Here is a 26518-nt window from a genome sequence, read left to right as displayed (position 1 = left end):
GTTCAGTCCCGCTTTAGTCCTGGTTCAGTTATGGTTCAGTTATGGTTCAGTCCTACTTTAGTTCTGGTTTAGATCTGGTTTAGTCCTGGTTTAATCCTGGTTTAGTCCTGTTCAGTTCTAGTTGAGTTTTGGTTCAGTCCTGTGTTAGTTCTGGTTTAGACCTGGTTTAGACCTGGTGTAGCCCTGGTTTAGTCCAGGTTTAGACCTGGTTTAGACCTGGTTTAGTCCTGTTTCAGTCCTGGTTCAGTTCTGGTTTAGTCCTGGTTTAGACCTGCTTTAGTCCTGGTTCAAAACTATCACCACAAGACCAATGATTTAATTAAAATCTGTTTCGAAACCACAAAAAATTAAATTAGTTTTTTAGACTAAAAACTATTTTTCGGTTAATCTACAGTCCCTGACAAAAGTCTTGTCGCTTATCCATTTTGTAGAAACAAAAGCTTATAACTTGACTTTAAATTAATCGATTGGTTTTAGAAATGTCTCATATGAAAGCTAAAACCCTCCCAAATTATGCTCAATAAACTAAAATAAATTTGCTTCACTGAAAAAAGATTGATCATTTAATGAACACAGAAAGGTCAGATTTTGGCAAGACAAAAGTTTTGTCGCCTACAGAAAATTGAACAAATAATTTACTTCAAATACAAAAATATGTTGCATAACGTCAGTGAATTAAGTAGTGGTGCTGTGAGATCCATATTTAATATCTTGTATGACTTCCATGAGCTTGAAGGACTGCATCCATGCGGTTCGACAATGATTCATACAACTTGTTGATGAAGTCATCAGGAATAGCAAAGAAAGCGTCTTACATGCCTCCCAGAGTTCATCAAGATTGTTTGGTTTTGCCTTCATGCTTCCTCTTTCATTCTACCCCAGACTTGCTCAATGATGTTCATGTCTGGTGACTGGGCTGGCCAGTCCTGGAGCACCTTGATCTTCTTCGCCTTGAGAAACTTTGATGTCGAGATAGAATTATGCGATGGAGCACCATCCTGCTGCAAAATTTGACCCCTTTTATGGTTGGGAATGTAAGAGGTAGCTAATATGTCTTGATATTTTAGGCTATTGATATTGCCTTCCACCCTGCAAATGTCTCGCACACCCCCATACTGGATGTAACCCCAGACCATGATTTTTCCGCCACCAAACTTAACTGTGTTCTGGGTGAATCTTGGATCCATGCGGCTCCAGTAGGTCTCCTGCAATATTTGTGGCAGCTGTTATGTAATTCAACTGAGGATTCATCTGAGAAATCCACCTTCTGCCACTTTTCCAGTGTCCATCCTTTTAGCAGGCTGTGGGCCTTGGCAAATGCCACACAGTTTTTTAATTGCCTTTTGTTTAGTGCTGGTTTCTGTGCACTGATTCGACCATGGAGGCCATTTCGAGACAGAATTCTACAAACTGTTGTGGTTGACACAGGGACTTGAGGTGACCAGGCCTGGTGGAGCTCTGCTGCAGTGGAAAAGGGGCTGGCCTTGGATTTTTGAATCAGCAAACGGTCCTCCTGAGCAGTTGTCTTGCGGGATCTGCCGGACCGGGGCTTGTCAAAAACATCTCCAGTCATTTCAGATCTTTTTCTTATTCTTTGTACTTGACGCTGAGACACATTGAAGGTGTCACCACCTCAGCAGTGGATCTGGTCTTCAGCCTCTTGATAATTAATGCTTTGGTCTCAGGGTGGATCTTAGGCATGTTGTCAGAGGTCAAGTTGCAGTTGATGTGAAGGTCTGGTGTGCTGGGGTTCTTTTTATACACACCCACTAACTGATTGATCAGTAACTGACCACAGGTGAGGCTGTAATCTAGGATTGGGTGCATCATATGACAAGGCGACAAGACTTTTGTCTTGCCAAAATCTGACCTTTCTGTGTTCATTAAATTATCAATCTTTTTTCAGTGAAGCAAATTTTTTTTAGTATATTGAGCATAATTTGGGAGGGTTTTAGCTTTCATATGAGACATTTCTAAAACCAATCGATTAATTTAAAGTCAAGTTATAAGCTTTTGTTTCTACAAAATGGATAAGCGACAAGACTTTTGTCAGGGACTGTACAGACAAAATTTCTGATGCTGGGCTTCATCGTGGTCACATGCAGGTGGTCATAATGATATGCTTGATCGATGTATTTGTGTTCTGTTGATTTCTTTTCTAATTTTTGCAGATATTTCATTATTTTATGCATTACATTTTTGTTGTCATTGTGAAATCCATAAATTATGAAGTTCTCTTTTGTAATCCTTCTTCCTACTTTATCCATCAGCCAATAAGGTGTCTCCCACGTCGTCCGGCGGTGTGATCCATGTGTACGGGGACGACGGCTCGGAGAAGAGCACTGGCAGCTTTATCCCGTACTGCTCCATGGCCCAGGCACAACTCTGTTTCCATGGACACCGCGATGCCGTCAAATTCTTTGTTTCTGTACCAGGTATGTGTCGGCTCTATGCGGCGTAGTTAGTTTATAGTTTTGTACCATCATTTGATATTTTCATAAAGTTACTCCATCCAAACTATTTTAAAAAAGATCTCGGGAATCGTTGCCAACAGAGAATATATGGCTCTTTGCTGATTGGCTGGTGCCCAAACTCGCACTTCCGAGGTTTTTGCAAATCGTCTAGTGTATTCAAATTCCTGACCTAGTCGCTGGAGAGAAATGAAATTGAGCAGAGGCACTAGGTGGCGCCAGCCTGGCTACCTCGTGTGTGGTGTCTGTGTGACTATGAGCTGCTCTGTCAGATCGTAACTACCAAACATCAGCAACACTACGATAACAGCCTATAAAACAGAGCACTAGGGGCAGACGGAGTGACGGACACAGAGGCACAAGATACAAACTCGAGATATAGCGAAAATAATGAGAAGACTTACCTATGGTAAAGTGGTCAATTTAAAGTGCTGCATCTTGTCCAGATTATCCAGAGAAATTTACTTCCGCAAATAATGACATCCAGTCCACAAAACAGAGCTATTAATCCAGTTTGAAGTGTTCTTTGGAAGTAAAAACGAGAGAGTAGTTCCTCACGTGTCTGTTTACATCCACAAAGCGAGCGGCTCGAGGTGAAGCTGCAGATTAGCAACAGTGACTCTACTTCCAGTGGACTTTATCGGCAATCTTTTATGCTTCAAAAATCATGTATTGCACCACATTTCACAAATAATAACACAGTTTTGACTTGTAGCTAAACTAGAAGTGCTTTGCTCTGATATTTTCAACACTTAAGAGTCTCAAAGTGAGTCATTTTGCTGTAGGCAGGAAACAGCTGACGTGATCGCACTCACAACTTTATATCATGCGGTCCACAAACATATCCCGCTGTAGTCTTTGTGATCGGAGATTTTAAGTCTCATAAGATTCTCCTCGTGTCTGTGGTGTGAGCTTTTTGTCGCACATCAAGACCAAAAAATCCTATAGTCTGTGGCGGCGCTTAGGGAGTGTGACGTCACCCGAAGTGGCTCCAGCTCCTCGAGGCTACTGGTAATACAGGTGAATTTGGGTCCGAGTTCCATATTTGGATTATGACTGCAAGTATTATAGCAACCAAATAAGCAAATCAAAACTGTGACTGACCTTGAGGAAAAAAGGCATCTTATTGGTCTGTTATTAATGTTCTTGATTTATGGACAAATTAGCTTAATAAAAAATGCAGGATCATGTAGAGCAGGTTAATACCAACATTTTATGACCCAAATGATGAGGCCCACTGCTGTAGTTACAGAAAGGGTTGACAGTTTTTCAATAGAAAGTGGATTGGAGTCGATGGAGCTGGAAGTGCGCCCAAGCTCATTTCCTATTTGCAAGGCTAGCGGGTTAGTTATGCCCATTGATGCAGTCATTTTTCATAAGACTAATAAGAAATAAGTAGGCCTATTTCTCCATGAGTTATAAAACAGAGCTATGGATAAGGGTCAATTATCCATTACACTGCAAGAAAACAACGTATTTAGGTTTGCAAAACATGACATTTAAAAGCTCAACCACATAGCTCACCAGCCAAAAATATTTTCAGTACTTCCCTATAGATAATCAAATGTCCATCCATCCATCTATTTTCTTCCGCTTATCCGGGGCCGGGTCTCAGGGGCATCAGTCTAAGCAGGGACTCCTAGACTTCCTTCCCTGGATACTTCCTCCAGCTCCTCCGAGGGGACCCCAAGGTGTTTCCAGGTCAGCCGAGAGACATAGTCCCTCCAGCGTCTCCTGGGTCTTACACGGGGCCTCCTCCCAGTGGGACATGCCCGGAACAGATGCCCGAGCCACCTCAGCTGGCTCTCCTCGACCTGAAGGAGCAGCAGCTATAATACGAGCTGCTCCCGTGTGATTGAGCTCCTCATCTATCTCTAAAGGGAGCACCCAGCCACTCTGCGGAGGAAACTAATTTCAGTCGCTTGTATCAGCAATCTCGTTCTTTCAGTCATTACCCAGAGCTCATGACCATAGGTGAGGAATGTAGATTGACCGGTAAGCCGAGAGCTTTGCCTTTCGGCTCAGCTCCCTCTTCACCACAACGGTCCAATACAGCGACCGCATCACTGCCAACGCTGCAATGATCCGACTGTCAATCTCACGCTCCACCCTCCCCTCACTCGTGAACAAGACTCCGAGATACTTGAACTCCTCAAATGTCAACTTTTTTCAAATCTGGAGTTTACATGTATTAATTTCATTGGTTGAAATATTAACATTTGTACACTTTCTCACAGGTAATGTTTTAGCCACGTTGAATGGCAGTGTGCTGGACAATCCCTCAGACACACAGGGGTCCGGGGCCCCTGCGGACGCCGAGACACAGAGCGTGCAGAACGTGCTGGTGCTGAGCGGAGGAGAAGGCTACATCGACTTCCGCATTGGTGAGGCTTCTTATTCCAAAACTACACTGTATATAAATATAAACTAGGGTTATAAAAAATATTGAAAATCAGATACTAATCAATACGAAAACTGTTACCAATTGTAGATGCTCATTTGAGGAGGTATCAATACTAAAAAAGTCACATTCATGGGACAGAAATCAACCTTTCCTGAACTGCTTTAGAATGACCTACCTGGACCACTGAGGGATTACACAGATGAAAATCACATTCTATTGTATGAAGTTTTTCATTATCATCATGGTGTCCGAATCAGTATTTAGTTTTGAGTCTATTCCTTAGGACTGAAATCAAGTAGAACCACTAATATAGACATCCACACTGAGCAGCCACTCGTTATATCGAACTAAAATTTCTAACAAATGAAACTGAGGCTAACTACAATAAACTCATGTCAAGTCATGCTAAACAAACTAAATAAATCAATTAATGATATGTAAATGTGGCCTGTCTAAAAAAATACCATAGCATCCTTATAGTTATAACATACCTTTCACATGTGGAGCTATATTGGTGTTCGGGATTTTTTATTTTATTTTGTATTAGCCCATTAATTCAGATTCACAATTTCACTCGCTTATTTTTGTTGACTGTCCACACTGCAAAAAAGCTTGGCTAAAATGTAAGATGTAATTACTTAAATCTATCAGTAAATGACTTAAAAGTAATGAAATTATCTGTCTATGCAGCAAGATAATTTTACTTGACAAGTTATCTTAAAAGAAACTACCTCTAAAATAGAATTAAGGAGTCTCAGAGCTAGTAAGTAGATATAAGTTTTAAAATCTTGGCCAGATCAGAGACATTTGTAGTTTATCATGTTTGACCCTCAGGTGATGGCGAAGACGACGAGACAGAGGAGGGGGACAACAACAGCCAGAGCTCGGAGCCCAAGTCGTCCCTGTGCAAAGCCGAGAGGAGCCACATCATCGTGTGGCAGGTGTCTTACATACCTGAGTGACCTGGCTCTCCACCTGCTCCCGCAACTCCCAATATCAACATTTGAACAAACTATTCTCCTCCTCCTCGGCCCTAAAAGCTTCCGGCGCTCCCAAACCTTGTATTTAACCCCTTATGTAAAAGTCCCTCAAGATGTGTAACTACCATACCTCCTGATCCCGAGACCTTGTAAGTTTAATGCATTGTAAAAAGAAAAAATCCCTTCTTCTTGGATCTTGTAATATGCTTGACACGCTGTTTGGGCATTCTAAGTAAGTTCATGAGCCTTGTTCCTAGCCTAAAACTACCTCCCCCTGTGTATCTTAAACATTCAAAATCTCCCTCGGTTGTCTTGCATCTAGTCCGACTTCGGTTACCATCTGTGAAACTTCGAAACATACTTTAAAGGTGCACAGCGTAACTTTTCTACCTGCTTGTTTCCACGGAAATAAGTTATTGCTTTGTCTGGAATGTTCAGCATTATAAATTTACTCAGTTACAAGTGTGCTTAAAAATGCCTTGAACAACATGTATCCCTGCTGTGCGTGGGCTCGTCTCTACACAGACCTGACCTGTTTGAAGTTTAATGCCATAGTGTGGAATATTCTGCACAAAGCTTTTACGACATAAGCAGGTAGCCAGAAAAGTTAAAATAGTCGACCTTTAAGTATCCCAATCCTGTTTCATGACGCAATTTGTATGGCCTTTGCCAAGTTTATTCATAACTTTGGACGATACTTATGCACCAATTATCCTTTATCAGAAATACAGGCCAAAATTTCTGAACAAAAAATCTGAAAAGGCGTTTTGAAAGATGGAAAATACGTGGGAGAAGATGATATCCGCAGAACACTACCTATGAGGAAAAGTTTGGGCTGTATTTAAATTGCAATTAAACTACTGTGTGAATAAGATAATCTAAAAAAGGTCAAAGCTTTAGTAGCATCTTTTCCTCTCAAGTTATGCGGCTGGTTGGTGGGAGGGGTAGGCTTAAAGCAGGTGAAGGACGTTAACTGTCACTTTGTACAAGAACAAGGATTACTGTAAATTGACATACTCAGCCCATGTTAAAAATGTATGCATTGACTCTGTGGACTCAATATTAAACATTTGTGTGCTGAAACTGACTATTTTTCTGTGTTTTATTGTTCCAATGCGTGATTTTAAACGGAAGAAAGACAAACCACATCTTTTTAAATAATTGCATCTTTTGTTTTACATTCAAGTGAGCCAAAAAAGGCAAAGCACATAGTTTAAGTTAAAATGACACCATGATGATTCTGTAAACAAAATATTGCATTTTTGTCAGTGGCTGCATTTACATAGCCAGACAAATCAGATAACCCAATAACAAGATCTGATAACTCTAGAAATGAGATAATGATCAGCTTTCTGTGTGTAAACATAACCACTGAATAGTTATTTGGTTCTTATTTAAGTGCCATTACAAAAGCTTTGAAATCAGCATGTTATTGTCCCTGGATGGTTGAGCTTTTTCTTTTTGCTTAAGAGAACTTTGAAGAACAGCACAAGAAGAGCTACCCCTAAATGCGCATGGATGGACTTAAAAATGTCTGAGAGTGCAGTTATTCGTATATCCACTTGGTGCTGCAGACGTCGTGGTTACACAGCTCTGACTCTTTGAACCACAGTGAAATCTCCCTCTGTGCACTCTCCACAGAATCACTGCCATGGATCACGTTCCTGAAAAACAAATTAAAGTATGTTCAAAACACTTATAACAAACATATTATTTAAACCTTTGCCAGAGAAAGTATGATTTCAGACTATATTGTCATTACAATGTGCATTTTTACACTTTACACTGCTTTATCAACACTTGAAGATAAGGTTCGTCTAGACTGAAGCTGGGCTGCCATTCTGCCCCATAAGGCCCACAGAGCACCACCAATCACTTCCACACCATATTCAGACATAGACAGGTTGAAGTGCCTTGCCCAAGGACACAGAATGGCAAAAAAGAAATATCTGTCAGTCCCAGAGCAGATGTGGGCACAATAGTAGTTTACTACCACTTTGAGTGTCTAGAAAAGCGTTTTACAAGACTAATGCATTATTATTAGAGGATTATTATGAAACAGGTTTACTCCTGACTTTCTTACTTGCAAGGTTGAATTGCACAATACCCATATTATTGTGCAATTTAACCGCTGACATCGTTAAAAAGAAAATCTCATTCTAATTTAAAGTATTAAATTTAGATTACTGACCTATATAAATATAAGACAGTTTACAATTTCTTTAACAAGATATGATAAGAATGAAAATGTAAATAGCTTTTCCCCGAATTCAGATAAATAAAAAATTAAAATTTAATCATTCAGGGTGTGCAAAAAAAACAAACAAATAAAAAACCCTAAGATTTCATTTTCTGGCCATAATCACACAGCCCTAAGGATGTCAATGCCAATTAATTTTGAAAGGTATTTTGCTGGATGAAAACCATAGGAGACATCTGTCATGGTCACATTTTTATACAGTGCCTTTCCACCTTCCAGGCACTCAAAGCGCTGTCCGTCAGCCTTAAGCAGCAAGATGGATTCTCTGTCCTTACTTTCCCATTATCACACAGAAATCTCCCCTGAAGGTTCCTGGCATCGAGTTGGTTGGATTGGTCTGTCCCATCATTTTACGTCCGGTCTTGACAACATCTAATCCCTGCCACACCTGCATATAAAAATATATATATATATATAACACAACTGTCTGTATAAAAGAACACAAAATACACCTTAACAAATCTCACCATAGCAACCACTGGCCCTGAGCTCATGTACGACACAAGCTTGTTATAAAAGGGACGATTCCTGTGTTCCCAGTAGTGTTCTCTCAACAGCTCCTTGGATGCCTGAAATAACAAAAGACAAGCAAGAGTTTTAGTTAAAATAACATAAACATGACCCGTCCATGTCCCTAGATACAAGTAAGACATGTTCAAATCAAACATAGCCTAATAACAATTGTAAAATATTCTTATTTACAAAAACACTGGATGTGACAGCCAAGTTATAATTTGGTCATTTGATTCAGAAAACAAATACATCTCTCATTTGAGTTGCAAGCTTCAATGCTTGAACCTCCTGAGACCCAAAGAAAAAAAAAAAGTATTGCAATATTTTTTTTTTATATTTGGAGGTAAATGAACACCTTAGCATTTAGATTTAGTTTGTTTTATTTTTATTTATAATTTTGTAACATGTCCTCTGTAATAGATGCTTGGGACATTTTGGAGTTAAATCCAAGTGAATTTAACAACCTAACAAAAACACCCTTTTTGTTTAATCATAGTGCAGCCACCACTAACTTCTACTGAATTCATTTTTTATCCTGGACATGATTATGATGACTATAATCCCCCAGCCATGTTTAGGCAGAGGAACCTAGTCCCCCATTAAGAGTCGATCTCAAAACATTTAAGAGAGACTCTATGTCCACTATGAAGGACAAAAATGAATGGGGCAGGTCTCAGGAGGTCTCTCTCTGATCTGAATGGTCACTACCTAAACCATAGTACCTACAGTCAATCATGAATCAGTGCTAGTACAGCCTCTGCAGCCCATGAAACCCATACAGGATAATTTTGTATGTATCCTGTATACGCAGGTTAAGGTTCTGGCAACCCAGTTCAAGTTGTGATTGTAATACATTATTAAACAGTAAGGGTGCGGTGTTCCATGTGCATTAACAACTAAAAAGCAACAAATTACAAAATCTAGGTGTCATTTACCTGCATCAGCTTGAAGCCCACCAGCTTAAACCCTTTCTTCTCAAAACGCTGCACAATTTCTCCCACTCGTCTCCTTTGTAGTCCATCTGGTTTGACTGCAATGAAGGTGCGCTCATTCACACCCGTCCAGCCTACAATCAAAAATATCCTTTACAGTTAGAAATTATAGCTGAAAGAGAAATTTTAGGGGAAATACATGCAGAAACACACAGACAAAAGACATTGCAATTAAAAAGTCGAGAAAATTGGTCCACAATCTTCACAATTTGGTAGTTGGGGGTTATGCAAATAATATGTGTTTTGTGCACTTTGAGTATTTCTGGATTTCATTGCTGCTTTCTTCGGGTTTTACAAGTTTAGCGCATGGGGCAAACATTCACCAGTATGTTTAAGTCAAATAAACTTCCATATTACATGCATTTGGTCAACCATGTGCTATAGATGAAGCATAATGCCGACTCTACACTCACTTATCTTAAGCATACACCATGCCACCACGTGTCTATTCAGCAAAGTATTCAGATTATCCAGGTTAGAATGACCACAAACAAACAGTAACATTAGTAAGTACTCCAAAGTGTCACATTTCAGCCTACATTGACTCTCAAGTTCCACAATAGCCCCTTAGCTGCTGCAGAGGAGTAGCTTCACGGCGTAAAGTTTGAGTCTTGTCTTCATTTTCAGGACAATCTACGACAGTTTTGCCCATTTAAGATAATAATATTTGACAGTCACGTGTGAACAAGTCCGGGAAATGTATATGTACCCACCTGATCTAAAGAAATCTGCAAATAAGGATAGAATGAAGCCGATCATTGTTGCGGAGTTGGAGAGCACTACGTGCGCACGGTGATGAAGGGGAGTTTTCCGTGGAGAGCGCGGGCCAAGTTCCGACGGAGCAGGGCGCGCCACTTCACAGTAAAAGACAGAGGTACACCGCAAAAGAACCACGCCAACCAGACATTCTGAGTAAACCTTACGTTATTCATTGTGTATTTTCAGTTTTTGGGCTCATTCTTCATTATAACTTGGCTATTATGTTGCCAATCCCTAAAGTTTTATGCATTTGTAAAGAATTTCTCAGTTTTATACAGTAGGCCTAAATTGGAAATCCGGAATGAATGAGTCATTTACGAGAAAACGTCACATTTTGTTGGTCTGTACAGAAAATAAGAGCATTTATTTCTCCCTTTAATTTCAGTGGTTTGCAAAAAAAAACAAAAAAAAAAACAAGGGTAACACATTTCAAATTCTATACAAAATGCACAAACACACTCTTGTTCAGTTAAACAACTCATTTGTTTTATGAAACCCATTATTTTTGGCAGTATTCTTTAAATGTATAGACTATTTATTCTGTTTAATAACACTTAAAGTTGTTCAAACGCAAGTGCCTATACAGATGAGTTTTTAAAAGGAACACTATGTAACTTTTCTGTCTTTATGGAGAGGTTATTACTTTTCCTGGAATGTTTGGCTGTTAATAAAGTAAAGCACAACAGATATGTTTGTTTCCATTTGCTCTACGCTCTCCATGCAAAGCAGTAACATGACCATGAAAGTACGTGACAGACGCTTCACCTGAAATCACATAGTGCGCCTTTAGGAGGAATTGTTTTATTTCTAAAAATGTCCAAATGTGACAGAATCACACAGGCGTTCCTTCGCTCTTTTTCTGCTGCTCTTGTTCTTTCATTTTAAAATATTCTTTGTTGAATGTAACAGTTCTTTGCAGTTGCAGGGCTGGCTCCACGTACGCAGCCCCATTTTTCTTCTGTTGGGCCAGGAGCATGGCACGGAGCAGGGGAGGATATGGGACGGAGCGCGGGGGCGGAGCAGGGAGGGGCTGGAAGTTTGTGAACGCATGCTCCAGGTGTTTGGGGATCAACCTCCAGTCATGGTACATCACCTTGTCAATCTCTTTAACCTCAGTCTCCTTTTGTCCTGTGTCAAAAGAATCAAATTCCAATCAGTAAGTGCAGCATATTTGCCTTTATCATTTAATCTACAAAGAAAGTACATAAGTATCTTACAGTGGTTTCCCTAAGCTTAATGTTGATTTGCTAATACAAAATATCTTACAGCTCATCCATTCCTGCTCATTTGAGTGGACTCTCCCTGAAATTTGTACTGCTTCCAGTATTGCTAAATCTCCATTTTATTTACCACTCTTTAAGTGTTTGCCCAAAAATGATCTGTTATACCATCTTGAGACCACTAGGAATACCAGTGCAGTGGGACAGCAGTGGCTGTAGTGCATGCTGCTGTTGTATCCTTAGATGTTCAAGATGTGTGTAGAATCCCTCAGTTGTCAAATAGAATCCATGGCAAAAGGAGACATTCAATTTGTCAACTGGACAAACTTTTATGAAAAACGTTCCGCAGCTCATCCAAGCTGCTTCTTCTGGTCAGAATGCTGGTGGACACTGCTTTATATTTGCCTGAAGGGCACCAGCATTCTGACCAGAACTGAGGAAGCAGCTTGGATGAGCTGTGAAATATTTTCAATCTAAATAAACGTTTGTCCTGTTGACAAATTGAATTTTTCCTTTGCAATTGTATCCTTAGGCAAGACTTAACCGACCTTCCCTAGTACATGTGGTGTGTGAGTGACTGGTGGTGGTCAGAGGGGCTGATGGCACAGATTAGCAGCCTCACTTCCATCAGTCTATCCCAAATGTGGGATAACCACCATAGAATATGGAGTGAAAGAATAATGCAAAGTAAAGTCAAATGTAAAGCAACTCTGAGGAAAAGCACTACATAAGACTCATACAGTATTAATATTGTTCAACTAACCATACTGTCATACTGCAGGGAGACACCTGACTTACGAAAGTATGTAACCATATCCCGTATGCGTAACATCCTCCTAAACTATTCTGCAAATTAAAGTGCAAATAAAATCAAAATGACCTACCTTTGAAGCTAAGAATCCCCCACGCCTTGCCATGATCCATGTTCTAATAAAAAGCACATATACATAGTTAATATTTTGCATATACCTGCAGAATGACTCCTTTACCATCTTACCTCTGCTGTGTAGTCCACCTTCACTTTAGTGACCTGCCAGTAGCACGGTTCAGTGTGATCTTCTATCCAGGACTTACGAGTGAACAGGCGCCCCACACCAAACAGTTTCATGCTCGCCAATAATGAAAACAGCCTGCTCTCCCTGCGCACGTCCGGCCACGCCATGACGGGCAGCCTCTTCCCGGTGAGAGGCCGCTTCATCGTCTCATAGTCCAGGTCATACTTCTGGGAATCCCGTGGTCTGGATTTGAGCTCACGATAGGCCCGGATCTTGCGTGCCATTTCGGCTATAAGGCGAACTCGCTTTTTCTTCACCATCTTTGTCAATTGTTAGTCAGGTCTGCAGTCAGGTTTATCTGGGACTAGAGGTCCTCTGCAACATAAACACAACACATGATCTGAGCATGACAGATAGCTTCGCATGATACAAACAGCTTAAATTCGGACAATTAAAAGAACTGAGACTAGAGACACATGTGTAAGAACAGTCAATAAAGAAAGCACAGATGCATGACAAATACATGTTTAAAATAAGGTTTGAAAAGTACCTAAATTTTGTAGAGAAATCTGTTTCACTTGACCTCAAGTACGACCGGCACCTGACACAGCGTCCCTGTCCATACACATTACCTTCCGTCAGAAACAAGGAACCAATTGTATATAGTTCCGCCTCAATTAGACTTGCATAATTCCAATGACCTCTAACAAAAAAAAAAAAAAGCACACTTTAGAGATACACGGTGTAACATTTATGATGGATTGTCCGCCACCTGCTTGTCTCCATGGATATGTTATTGCTTTGCTACGAATGTTCAAAAGTATGGGACAAACATTTCTTTTTATTGTTGAAAAACATGCATTCTTCTTCAAATCTGACCTGTAACTTGGCTGAGACAAACGTCACCTATTTGTTTTCATGTAGATAATATTACTTAACATCTCCATCTCCAACTGTTCAAACAAAAGTTATAGTACACTCAATATTCACAATGATAAACATAAATCTACTGAAATGACAAATATATTGTAAGTAAATGGGAAACTCAGTATTAAGCGTTTGTTTTATTTTGAGTGGAAAATCATGCTTATAACTTATACAGAAAAGGCTTGTAACATACAGCTTTATTTCATGAGATATAATAGAGGAAATAATTTTGTATTTACAGTCATAAAAAGTGCTTAGATGCATTTAACATGAAGACAAATACTGTGAATAAGACGCATTGGCTTCATTACAAACAATTGCGACTTTTACATTTGTGATATCACGTTGTCACTGTTCCAGATAGGAAATATCACATAAAAGGCTTGGTCCATTGCAGCTTACGACGTTAACCGAAATGAACAAGAGGCTATGAGTTTGGCGGTCTTTCATTTTGTGGTGAATCCTACCATCTAATCAAGAGGATAACACTGTTTACATTAGATGACTATATGCATAATTTGTTTACATATAGAGTCATACTAGAGCTAGAAATTCTACAGCCCACTATTTAAAGTGAAAGTAATTCCAGATGGCAACATTTTGATTACATTTAGCGTGATACACAATACCTTTCATGGGATAAAAAAAAGAAAAGAAAAAATCACTGAAATTGTGAGGCCACCACTCAACAAACACATCCTCTCATGAAGGACCCAACAGGCAGATCAGAATGGTCCATAATTGTTACAGGAGTGAATACACAAAGCACCAAAAGAATAACTTGCATAAAATCCAGCAACATTACATTAAACAACAAAACATTAAAATTGCTTAGAACATCTGACAAACTTAAAATATATGTGCATCTTTTGCCATTCATATTCAAAATGAATATTATACGGGAAGAAATGTAAATAGTTAAGACACGCAAGATTCTATTATTCTGTTAAATTTACTTTTAAAAATACCCTAATGATTTTTTTTACATATTTAATTTTACAGGTAAAGGTGAAAAATACCTTATTTTTTAACAGTTATTCTGTTTTAGTATATGCAACAGTTACAGCAACAGACACCATGGTTAGTTGTAAACTGAAAAACAGTGTAAAGCATTTGCATAACTTCAAAATAAAAAAGAAACTCAATGTCTTATAATCAAGGCTTCACTTTTCAGAGACAATTTCGTATTGTTGAAATGTGTAACTCCTAAACTTTCATGAACTCATTTCTTGAATGGACTGTTTGAAGGTCGGTGTCAGATAGACAAGTAACTACTGGATTAGATGCCATACGACAGTGCCAGTGTTTAGAAGGAGGTAGGAACAAGTCTATGTCCAGCGACATCTCTTCCTCTGACAGGCTTCAGGGTCTGAAGTGCAGCCCTCCGAGTCGCTCTCTGAGGAGGACGGTCCAGCCAGAGCAGGGACAGGTAGATCTGGAGACTGCTCGGGCTCATCCAGAGTCTCCTCTATACTGCCACTGCTGAGGCTCAGCACCCATCCAAGTTTGTTATGTAATAAATGACGGAGACCGGGTGGCAGTGGTAGCACATCGAGAGTGTCTACAGAGTCTGGGAGCAGTTGACGGAGACGTGCACAGCAGAGATAGAGCAGGGAGGTGGGTGCGGAGCAGGAACGGATTACCTTCATACTGCTCTTTGCTGCTGTTGAGCACGCCATTGGATAAAACCGCTTATTCTGTAGTTCTGTAGCAGCAACACCTAGAGAAGAAGAGTGAAATAGAACATTTTCTGTTTTGCCATGCAGTAAAAATGTACGACATTCTAAACTCACCAATGCACTTGCGATTCTTAAAAAATGTAAGGGTTCCATGCCAAGTGTCCAGATGGACACCAATAATAGAACCTTGTCCAAAGCGAGTAGAGAAATTCATCTTCTCTCCTTTATGATGCAACAGACCTGCAAAACAAAATGTTTAGCACTGCAAACATTTTGACACCTTCTAACCTACAAACATAAAAGGCAGCGGTAAATTTTACCAGTGTAAGAAAGGCCCCAGCTGTCAGCGTCCTTTCCCAACAGACTGCAAAATGTATGCCTATATTTGTCCAGGTTAACATCACAAGTACCAATTCCGACCATCTGAAGAGAAAAAAAAAAAAGACATCTTAAACAAAAACCCATGTTTACGATGGTTAAGGTCCAAGAGTGAGCCTCACCATGTCTGTCCCATACACTGGGGATGTCATCTTGATCTCCCAGAAGTGCTGCCCTTCCACCAGCTCTTTGGAGCCACGCACTGCAGCAGTGCCACAGCTGTATTCAGAGTGGAAGTTTACTTTGCGGTTGTCACAGCTCAGTAATGTTGCTGTGGATCTGCTGCTAGTATCCCAAACCCAGTCGAAATCTAAAAACATTCATTAAGAGTCAGTGTTAATAAAAACCTAGACTTGATACCTGTTGGTCATGATTAGAAATGTATTTACCTTGATCATCCTCTCCACAGTGGCAGTCTTTCACTTGGTGAAAACCTCTTAATCTGGAATTGTAGCTGGTGTCAGCTTGTGAATCACAGCCACAGTATGACTCTCCAGTAACAGGCACAGCACTGGGGACTGGGGGGGCCATGACTGATGAGAAGTCTGCCTCAGAGTCTGAATCACTGTACTTCAGACAACAAATATGTATATCATAAGTTATACAGTAGAATGAAAATCTGATACAGTAACTAAACTACTGCCATCATGTGATGGGACAAAAACACCCAATAATTTCAAAGCCACAACAAACAGCTCTTGTTTCTGTCTTACCTCTAGGCGCTCATAACCCCAGTCCTCATTCTCAGAGGCCAACACAAGAGCTCGGGCATCTGCGTCTTGTCTTATTCCTCCCCATACATATCGCCATGCCCGGCTGTTTCGGCTTCTTCTGGACATGGCAGCACCACTGTGGATCAGGTCCTGCTCCTCGGCTCAGGTTTAGTCCAGACTCTAGGCATCAGTCGAGCTGCCCAAAACAAGCACATGACAAAGATCAGACACTGTGTCATAATCATAATGGGATTCAGCTTCCTTTTATGCTTGGTACATGCAGGGTTTTGATTATAGAAATTTAGTTTTTCAATGTTAATGCTATAGCAATGGTCCTAATTTGGAATAATTCTGAAATGTATGGAAACAGGCTGTAAATTTATCTCGAAAGAAGGCAAATTTATGTTAATTTAATTTCAGCAAGCAAAACATTCAGATTACTATATAATTGGTTCTGTATCTTTTGCGGTTTTGAAGCACGTAGCTTCCTGCATAATAATTAATATACTGAGCCACAATTTACTGGCCACAACCACAGTTAACTAATATTAATTTTGGTTATCCTCCTCACCATATGGTTTTCTCTTGGCCAAAGTCATTACATGAAATCAAGAAAGCCATTCCAATGTTCTACGAAAACAAGCCATGTTATCATAAAAACACGCTGCAGCAATCGTGGCTCGTAAATATGATAAGATTAGTCCTGGGAAAGGGAAGAAGTGTGTTATATTATTTTTGCTTGGCTTTGCAGGGCGACCATCTACTAGCACGGTGAGCTAACTAGCCTCGGTTAGCTGCAGGATGCTATCGGCGCACAAATCCAGCGATCGCGAACGTGCACTGACTGGTTTTCGTATAAAATCAGACACGTCCACTGAAGGATAACATACAGGCACGATATAAAAAACTTACCCTTGGCACAGCGGTTCATACAAGGCCAGTGGTTGAGCAGATAACATAGCTCCCCTTACCCATGACCTACTTACACTGGTCTGACCGTAAACAATGACAGAAACACACACGCACAAACTCACACACACTACATACTCTGTTATTACCAAGAACTCACGCACATGGAGATTAAAAAAGGCTATATTATATTCTTATTCATGTTGTCAACACTTTAAACTGCGTCATAATTGAACAGAATACAAAACTTTGTCAATGCTTTGCACCCTATGACTCTTACAAACTTTAAAAGGCAGGTAAATGAGAATAGAAAGTAATGTAGGGTGACAACAATCTCTATTTACCCTGGACAAACCCAGTTTTGATCCAGAACCATTGATTTGTCCCAGTTTTTTTTTACAAGAAATGTCCCAAATGTCCCTGTTTTTGACCAATCTGATCCCTGCCAACAGTAAAGGGAGGCATACATAGTCATTTGTTTAGGTAAAATACAGAAAAGCTGCTTAAAAATGACAAAAATACAAAGAAAATGTGACTAGACTGACTCACATTAAAGCAGAGTGCAGAACAATTTTCCTTAATTACGCACTCGTTTCACAATTTTATTATTACCGACCACAACAAACCAGTGATTTGTCCCAGTTTTATACAAGAAAAATATCCCAAATGTCCCTGTTTTTGACCAGTCTGATCCCTGCCAAGTCAGTTGTTTAGGTAAAATACTGAAAAGCTGCTTAAAAATGACAAAAATACAAAGAAAGTGTGACTATACTGACTCACATTAGTGCATAACAATTTTCCATCATTACGCACTAGTTTCACAATTTTATTATTACCGACCACAACAAACCAGTGATTTGTCCCAGTTTTACACAAGAAATGTCCCAGATGTCCCTATATTTCTAATAGGGATCCAATCTGATCCCTGACAACAGTAATGAGAGATATAAATTAACATTTGTTTAGGTAAAATACAGAAAAGCTGCTTAAAAATGACAAAAACACAGAGAAAATGTGACTATACTGACTCACATTAGTACCAAGTGCATAGCAATTTTCCTTAATTACACACTTGTTTTACAATTTTATTAATATGGTGATATATCAGCAGCAGCCCACAATATCAATACTGTATCATCACATTAAATTATACAATATACTGATATTTTTACAAACCTCTAGTCAATGCTATGCACCCTATGACTATTACAAACTTCAGAAGACAGGTAAATGAGAATAGAAAGTAATGTAGGGTGACCAGATGTCTCTATTTACCCTGGGACAGTCCTGGTTTTGAGCACTGTGTCCCTCCCAGCATTTTACAAGAAATGTCCCAGATGTCCCTATTTTTGACCAATCTGATCCCTGACAACAGTAAGGAGAGGCATAAATTGTCATTTGTTTAGGTAAAATACAGAAAAACTGCTTAAAAATGACAAAAACACACAAAAAATTGACTATACTGACCCACATTAATGCAGACAGCAGAATAATATTCCTTAATCAGACACTAGTTTCAGTTTTATTATTACCAACATCAACAAATCCGTGATTTCCCCATTTTTTATTTTGAAAATCTGGTCACTCTAGCATTACATACTCTGTTGTTATCAGGGACACACACACCGAGATTAAAAAGACTATAAGGTATTAGTTATTATTCATGTTGTCAGCACCTCAAACTCTGTCATAATTGAATAGAATACAAAACTTTGTCAATGCTATGGCTGGATATCATTAAGAAGTTGCTTCTATGATACATACTTCGATACATTGACCATGATACGATACACATCTCGTTACAGTGCACTTTCAATTCAATACGATATATTTCAAATCGATTCGATGCAGTTCAATATAAAATAATGACTAAATCATGGCTGTGATACTGAAAGTCTTTGTTAAACCACTTCTTGTGCCAAGTGAATATGAAACCCACACATTTTAATCATCAAAACACTGAAAATGTCAAATGTGTCGCATAAACGAGTTTCCTTCCTCTGAACCAAGCCACAAAACTGTAGCACTGTAACAAAATAATTTTGTAAAATATACCAAAAAATACTCTTGGCAATACATCAATACAGCAGCACACATAATCGATATTGTATCATCACATTAAATTATACAGTATTTCGATACAGTATTTCGATATTTTTGAACTCCCCTAGTCAATGCTATGCACCCTATGACTCTTACAAACTTTAAAAGGAGAATAGAAAGTAATGTAGACTACTCTTTTTTATTTTAATGCTGCAGTATGTAACATTTTAGCCGAAAAAAGCTGAAATAAAAGCACACTGCTGTTTTTTTTTTTTTTTTGTTTTTTTTCAGTGTGGTTCTGTTTATTCCACTAAAAGCAAGTGTCTCTACTGTGAGCTGATTTGCATCTCCACAAACCTAGGGTGACCAGACGCCTCTATTTACCCGAGACAGTCCCAGTTTTGAGCCCTGTGTCCCCTGTCTCAGCAGATTTATCCAAAACCAGTGATTTGTCCCAGTTTTATACAAGAAATGTCCCAGGTGTCCCTATTTTGACCAATTTGATACCTGCCAACAGGAAAGAGAGGCATACACTGTCTTCTGTTTAGGTAAAATAAAGAAAAGCTGCTTAAAATGACAAAAACACAAAGAAAATGTGATTATACTGACTCAGTTTTCCTTAATTTCACACTCGTTTTACAATTTTATTATTACCAACCAACCCAAACCAGTGATGTCCCAGTTTTTTATTTTGAAAATCTGGTCTGGCCTACACAAACCTGACTATTACATGGCCTGGAGGAGGGCCTTCTGCTTGTTTCCATGGAGATGTTTGTCATTTGGATATAATATTCCACAGTATGGAATAAAACTTTTGTATCTCTATGAAAAATGTTGAGAAGTAGTTTGAAGTGGTTTGAACGTTCTGTTCCCATGGACTAACGCAGGTGCTCAGTTGTGTCATTTAGACTTGGATACACCATTTCATTTTTTGTATATTTTCTGAATTCCTGGGATGAAAAGGTCAAGGTCAGGGCAAGAGAGTGGACTCGTGACTGGTTGCCAATTTAAAAAAAAAAAAAAAAAAAAAAAAGAGAGCGAGCGACAAAAAGAGAGAGAAGAGTATAACACAGAACTGCTTGAAAGTGGCATATTTTTTATTATTCAGTAATTTCCTATGACCAATTATTACTATTGTACAGGTATTTAAAGTAAAGCCACAGAGAGTAGATATGAATTTCTATTAACAGAATCTAGAGCCTGGAGGGTGTTAAAGGTGGTTTATGTAACTTTTTTATTGGTGGATCTCCTGCCTGCTTGTTTCCACAACAGTGATATTACTTTATTGCCAATATAGCAATAAGCTTAATCTTTCTCAAGCGGGTGACACCTCCAGTGCAGGCCAAGTCATAGCCCTCAGTAGGAATGTAGTTTTGGAGCAATAAAACACCTGTTAGTAAATAAATGCAAGAAATGCTGTGGAACATTTCAGGGAAAGCAATAACATTTTCACAAAGTTACATAGTACATATTAAAAATGGGATCATAAGATAGTGTCTGTCACTTGAAGCATTAAAGCAGTAACATTTTGAGATTTCTATAATGTAAAAAAAAATAAATACTGACCACTCGTTTCTGGAGGAGGTTGTGTTTTATTTGGAAATCTGACAGGCATGGCTGAACAGTGAGCTCGCACCTTAACCAAATACAAACAAAAAAGACAGCAGCACTACAGAAAAATGATATTAGTGTAAGAATGTCATATTTAACAGAACTCCACTTGCATACATAGAGCACTCAGATTATTCTCTCACACACAAACACACACACTCACTCCTGCAGACACACGCGCGCACACACATACATAATCGTCACAACATGTGGACATCCTCCATTATTATTCACACTACATCCAGAGGAATTCCAACAATTACCCACAGTGCAATAAATCTAACTATACACAGATAATTTATATATTTTATGTATACAGGGTTTTCAATAAACAGTTTTCCATTTAGACACTTTCATCAAGTCAAGTTTTCATAAATAGTGAAAAAGTCCTGATATCTCCTCACCATTATGATTAAAAAATGGTCCCCAAAAACATGAAAAAATAAAATACTAATGTGCACAACTTTTCAGCAATCGTCAAAACAAAACAAAACAAAAAAAAAAAAAAAAAAAAAAAATCACCAACAAAAAACAAATACCTGGAGGGGCATAGGTAAACGCGTATACTCACACTCACATCACAGACTGGTCACTACATTTACAGGGAGTGGAGGGACTTTGGATCACTGTACAGGTTAAGATCAGACAACAAATCAGGCAGACTGTCCACATATCATCCCACAACAACCACTACATCTTCATGCCCATTCAATATGCACAAGACCTGACACAACCGGATGGCCAAAACAATGCAGGTACATCACATCTACTGAGGACGGAGCTGCCTAAATGTTTGTGTTGCCATCCTATCCTGTCAGACCCAGGTGTAATGGATGCAGGTGAAAATCTCCTATTTGTTCTTGCTGCTTTGATGTGGAATGAATGAGATGGTGCTGATGGAGACACTTATTTTGTAGACAGGATAAGAGCCACAATAAGCCCATAAAGGCCCAAGACTTCAGCAAAGATTAAGATGAGGATCATGCCCACAAAGAGTCGTGGCTGCTGAGCAGTGCCCCTCACACCAGCGTCGCCCACAATGCCGATGGCAAAGCCAGCGGCCAGACCACTCAGGCCTACGCTCAGACCGGCCCCCAGGTGCAGGAAGCTCCTGTTTAAGAAAAAACAGAAGTACAACAGTTAGCCACAATAGCACTGAAACAGGACAGAACAGGTGTAGTCCATGCACTATTTAAAGAGGAACTCTTACTTGTAGAGGGTGACCCTCTCAGATATGTTGTTTGCTATCAGGACTGCCACCACCAATCCATAGATGGCAATAATACCAGCCATGACCACAGGGATGATGGACTTCATGATGAGTTCTGGCCTCATCACCGACATGGCAGCAATGCCTGTGCCACTCTTTGCTGTTCCATATGCAGCTCCAAGAGCTAGAAGGCAAAGTTTGTGTTAGGTCTTTCATCTACTACACTAATGCACATAATGCATACTAATGCACATACACAAATGTCTGAAGTATACCTTCTGGTACAGTATGCAGTAATATAGTTGATAGATACTACAACCAATTATATAATATTGAAATTAATCTAATACAAATATATTCTACCAGTACTAATGGGGAAAATTGTTGCAGAAAAACTCTTGAATAATGCAGTGTGATGTGTGTTTAATAATCCACAGCCAAACTAGAACAGATTTGTACAATGTCAGTGTGACAATTATGTGCTCACTATGCAGACACAAGTACATCAAAAATACTACTGTATTCAAAACTGACGATACTCAATGTACAATACTCATTGTACAATTTGAATGGCTTTATCATTTTGAAGAAGCTATGTCATACAACAATAAAATGTTTCATTAAACAAATTTGATGAGTTAAGTTCTATGTAGCCCATTTGTAGTCGTCTATTCAGTAATGATGGCAAATACGTAAATATCAGCAGCTGTAATAAATGCAGGACTTAAGAATGGGTGTGACTGAATATATATTAGTAATATCTTCTAATCCAGGCGTGTGTTGTCAGTGCAGAAGAAAGCAGACAGGAGGAGGTTGGTCCATCTAACGTGAGCCATATGCTGAGTGGTGACAGTCACTTCCAGAGGCCTGGTTTAAGGAGCTGTCATGGGATTGTCACAGCTACAGTCAGAAGGCCCAAATTGGCATTTCACACTATGAAGATCACATGTAACCTTGATCAGTCGTAAGGTGCTCACTGTTTATGTGAAAGACGCTGATATTAGCGGTCAGCAGGAGCCCTCTGAGCAGAACCAATCCCCTCCTCTGCCTGGCATCCTCGGCAGGTGTGAGGACCGTGACCACCCCTGAAAGCACCTGCATCCTTTCCTCTAGCCTGTCTTTATTAAACTAAACAACTGGCTTAAAGTGCCTACATCTACATTTTCCTAATCGCGTTATTACAGACACAATGACAGAAGTAAAAACTGGTATAGTCACCACTGAAGACCATGGCCGCGGAGGCTCCCATCACAGCGAAGAAAGGCGAGTACTCGGGGACCTCCTCACTCATTTTGGATGTTTTGTTTCAACCTACGCGGCTACTAAAAATAAACTATGTTGTTTCGGATCCTTCTAAACCCCCGGGTATGCAGGAGGACGGGAGAAAACACAGACTAGGGGCGATCACGGAGCTACCAGTACGAGCACCGGTGGAGAAGGGGAAAATGGCGAAACGGAAAAAGTCACATGACCAACCACCCCGGACTGAACCATCTGTGCTCTCCGCGGGGTGGGTGTTAAAGTACAAACATTTGGCTTAATTGTTATTTAAAATGTATTACTAACATTTACGAGTAATACATGTTTATTTGGTAGTAGTTCTCAGAATTTTGACTGTGATTTAACAAGAGAAATGTGTTGTTTTGTTTTTTGTATTTTGGTATGTTCTGCTGCAAGTGTACAGACTGCAGTTGAAACGCTAGGGGGCGGTACTGTGCGGTATTTAGTCGATTGAACCATTAAATGTTTACATCAAATACTTATATATAAAATAATAATTATCAATATGAAATCTAAAAATAAATAAATAAAAACAATGTGAATGAAAAAATGGCCAAAGCTTAAAGCTACATTTGTTTTTACCACGCTTCTGGACCTTTCTTATATGTCACTTCTTTAAACTTTTAAAAACTATTCTAATATTGTAATTTTGTGAGCTACTTTGTCCAAATAATTTCCCTTAAATCTTGTGTTGGTCTAGCAAAACAAACCAATTTAGCTAGAATATTAGACTGATTAGGTTCAAGTCCTGACCTTTTGTATAAAGCTGTGATTTTATATTTTATTACTTTATTATTATTATTATTACTTTTATTATTGCTATTTATATTTTTGCTCTTTGTTATTATATTATATGTGTGAGCTACTGTATCCAAATAATTTCCCTTGTGGATCAATAAAGTTTGTCTAAGTCTAAATCTATTTTATTAAAGGTCTAGTTATTAATCTTGATGTTTTTTTTATTGCATATTACAAGTCCTCCTGCTGTTCTTGAACTTTACACTGCAACACTAAAAATTTCCTGATTGTGGGAACTTGGAAACTAGATGCATTAGAGGTAAACTCTATGACTTGAATTCATACAAATCCACTTTATAATTTTAAATGACCTATTCTGCAAAAACTTATTTTACAATTTCTCCTACAATGTGATTACCGGATCTGGCTGCACCACACATGACAGTCAGCCGCCTATCTACCACATCTACCCTGTATACCTCATGAGTGCTGAACCTTGATCATGTGATCAAGAACTGTAAAACCTGATTTAACGTTTCCACTGAATATAATACTAGTTATATATTTACATGAAAACAATTCTACAAGTTATCTATTACATGTGTACTATTTAAAACAAAAAACAATACATTCTTTTTCATTATCACACTTCAGAAAAAACAAATTACAACATGTTAAAACAATACACTTTAATGTAAGAAGCAGACATTAAAATCACCATAAATATGCTACATAATATTAAGCCCGTTCTGCTCTAACATGGATACATACGAAAAGACAGCTCAGTGGTACACAAACAGAGGATAGATCTTTTCAGCATTAAGTAAATCGTCCCACCTACACAGAGGAAATGCTAGACGTGAATCCTACATGAGACCCCTTTAAACATTCACACCAAACTTATAATACAAACCAATACATAAACATTCATACGTAAAACATACATAAAATACTCCACTGTAGACTGTCGGATTTAGTGTTTAACCCTGATTGCCTTTGACGATTTGTAATTTGACCAGAAGGATAATCATATTTGGTTAATTTCCTTGAAGCCAGATATTTTTTGTTGTGTCATTGGCAATACCTTAATAATTTACATTTTTATTTTAAGTCCACTTTACCCCATTGACCTGCCAATTTCAGCAACCGCAACTGATAGGTTAAGATTTCGCAGTTGAAAGGGTTACCCCCATTAACTTCCATCTACTGTTTCTGATAAGAGATTTGTGGCTAAACCATGCTTTAAAACCCAAACATGCACACATGCCAGCGTGATTACATGTCCTAGTTACTTATCAGACACAAAACCTTACACTCATTCACTCCATGACCCAGGACCCGCGAGCGACTGGGATATCAGCACCAGCAAGTGTCGCTGCAGCTGCTTAAGAAACGTGAAGAACAGAAAAAGATAAGGCATCATTCACATGCTATTCTTGGCGAAACTGCACAAAGTGAAAGTGTGGCACAGCAATGGCTCGTATGTGAGACGAGAGGGAGACATTGGAACCCTTGTAGTTGAAGGGATACAACTTCTACCAGTCATAGGGTGCCCTTTTCCTGCTCAATCCCAGCCATTGTCTTTGATCATGTGGGACAAGCTCGATGATGTACTTCCCTTCCTTGTATTTCTGACTTAACTCAAAGGCTTGTTCCTGCAGAGACAAGAACAAAAAAAGGACAATGATTTTTTCCATTGCTCGCTTTTGGTTTTGTTTAATTGCATTTATAAACTAATCATGCTTACATATTTCCAGCCGAGAGTGGTGTGGCAGTTTTCACAGTAAATATCAGCTACGGCGTGAAGTCCAGTGAGCAGCAGCCTCTCTTCTGCAGGACCACAGCCAACATTTACTCTGAAAATTAAAACACAACTTTAGGATAGGTCATGAACACAAGTATTTAATTTATGCTCCACTTTTTCACTTGGCTTGGAAAAAAAAAGTCTTCACTGGCTATGGTCAAACATTACTGACCTACTAACATAGAAAACCATGACTAATGTGAACTATCTTGAACTTCAAGCACTGCTAGATTAAATCAACTGTTAAAAATGTTGTTTGTATAAACTCAACTGAGTACTTGTCTTCAGATAAATCTAATTTTATTATTCATTCTGTTGCCCATTTTTAGTTTGATGAAACATTTGCCCACATCATTGCCAAGATTTGCAAATGTGTTACAAAACATAGTGATGAATGATCCAGTTTGGATTTTTTTCATCTGATTTTGGCTTATTTGCAGATGCCAATATTTAGATTTTAAAATGCATAGCAAAGCCTACAAATGTAAACATACAGACATACTTTTGGCCTAATTGCTCTTTCTTTCTCCATTTAAAAAAAAGGATCAACTTGGAATGACACACAGCGCCAGGAATAATACAGCTACAGATATCTAGGGAGAAGCCTCTGATGTCACCAACATGGAAACAT

At 39.0% G+C, this 26518-nt stretch overlaps 5 protein-coding genes and 1 pseudogene across 9 annotated transcripts in view; 1 reads left to right on the top strand and 5 right to left on the bottom strand.

Moving 5' to 3' along the window:
- mapk8ip3 (mitogen-activated protein kinase 8 interacting protein 3) overlaps positions 1 to 6925 on the top strand; it is a 48621-nt gene extending 41696 nt beyond the window's left edge. Inside the window, 3 exon segments of the mRNA XM_055152558.1 lie at positions 2271 to 2435; positions 4709 to 4855; positions 5710 to 6925. Of these exon segments, the coding sequence (XP_055008533.1) occupies positions 2271 to 2435; positions 4709 to 4855; positions 5710 to 5837 (440 nt within the window). The 3' untranslated portion in view covers positions 5838 to 6925.
- Positions 6926 to 7003: 78 nt separating this feature from the next.
- On the bottom strand, positions 7004 to 10486 carry nme3 (NME/NM23 nucleoside diphosphate kinase 3). Its single transcript, XM_020922658.2, has 5 exons — positions 10334 to 10486; positions 9564 to 9694; positions 8583 to 8684; positions 8391 to 8503; positions 7004 to 7519 (listed from the first exon to the last, which is right to left on the bottom strand). Exons 1-5 carry the CDS (start codon positions 10377 to 10379, stop codon positions 7402 to 7404), a joined length of 510 nt encoding a protein of 169 aa, XP_020778317.1. The 5' UTR covers positions 10380 to 10486; the 3' UTR covers positions 7004 to 7401.
- Positions 10487 to 10713: 227 nt separating this feature from the next.
- Positions 10714 to 13253, bottom strand: mrps34 (mitochondrial ribosomal protein S34). The gene is made up of 4 exons (XM_020922682.2): positions 13145 to 13253; positions 12597 to 12969; positions 12484 to 12526; positions 10714 to 11507 (listed from the first exon to the last, which is right to left on the bottom strand). The coding sequence occupies exons 2-4, from the start codon at positions 12912 to 12914 to the stop codon at positions 11212 to 11214; spliced, it is 657 nt and encodes a 218-aa protein (XP_020778341.1). The 5' UTR covers positions 12915 to 12969; positions 13145 to 13253; the 3' UTR covers positions 10714 to 11211.
- Positions 13254 to 13643: 390 nt separating this feature from the next.
- Positions 13644 to 18717, bottom strand: spsb3a (splA/ryanodine receptor domain and SOCS box containing 3a). Of its 5 annotated transcripts, none has more exons than XM_055152565.1 (7): positions 18668 to 18717; positions 16292 to 16487; positions 15968 to 16148; positions 15701 to 15888; positions 15521 to 15623; positions 15315 to 15440; positions 13644 to 15241 (listed from the first exon to the last, which is right to left on the bottom strand). In XM_055152565.1, exons 2-7 carry the CDS (start codon positions 16415 to 16417, stop codon positions 14850 to 14852), a joined length of 1116 nt encoding a protein of 371 aa, XP_055008540.1. In that variant the 5' UTR covers positions 16418 to 16487; positions 18668 to 18717; the 3' UTR covers positions 13644 to 14849. The 5 variants fall into 5 exon arrangements, with proteins under 5 accessions (XP_055008540.1, XP_055008541.1, XP_020778349.1 ...); XM_055152566.1 differs by lacking the exon at positions 18668 to 18717 and adding an exon at positions 17750 to 17915; XM_020922690.2 differs by lacking the exon at positions 18668 to 18717 and adding an exon at positions 17204 to 17656.
- A 2098-nt stretch (positions 18718 to 20815) lies between these two features.
- atp6v0ca (ATPase H+ transporting V0 subunit ca) lies at positions 20816 to 23511 on the bottom strand. The gene is made up of 3 exons (XM_020922649.2): positions 23283 to 23511; positions 22065 to 22248; positions 20816 to 21965 (listed from the first exon to the last, which is right to left on the bottom strand). Exons 1-3 carry the CDS (start codon positions 23353 to 23355, stop codon positions 21761 to 21763), a joined length of 462 nt encoding a protein of 153 aa, XP_020778308.1. The 5' UTR covers positions 23356 to 23511; the 3' UTR covers positions 20816 to 21760.
- A 1246-nt stretch (positions 23512 to 24757) lies between these two features.
- Positions 24758 to 26518, bottom strand: part of LOC129408727 (protein yippee-like 3) — a 3145-nt pseudogene continuing 1384 nt past the window's right edge.

The sequence above is a fragment of the Boleophthalmus pectinirostris genome, unplaced genomic scaffold (genome assembly GCF_026225935.1).
Source record: "Boleophthalmus pectinirostris isolate CB_2022bp ecotype Guang Dong unplaced genomic scaffold, ASM2622593v1 HiC_scaffold_17, whole genome shotgun sequence".
Classification (NCBI taxonomy): domain Eukaryota; kingdom Metazoa; phylum Chordata; class Actinopteri; order Gobiiformes; family Gobiidae; genus Boleophthalmus; species Boleophthalmus pectinirostris.
This window is presented reverse-complemented; position numbering and strand designations above follow the sequence as displayed.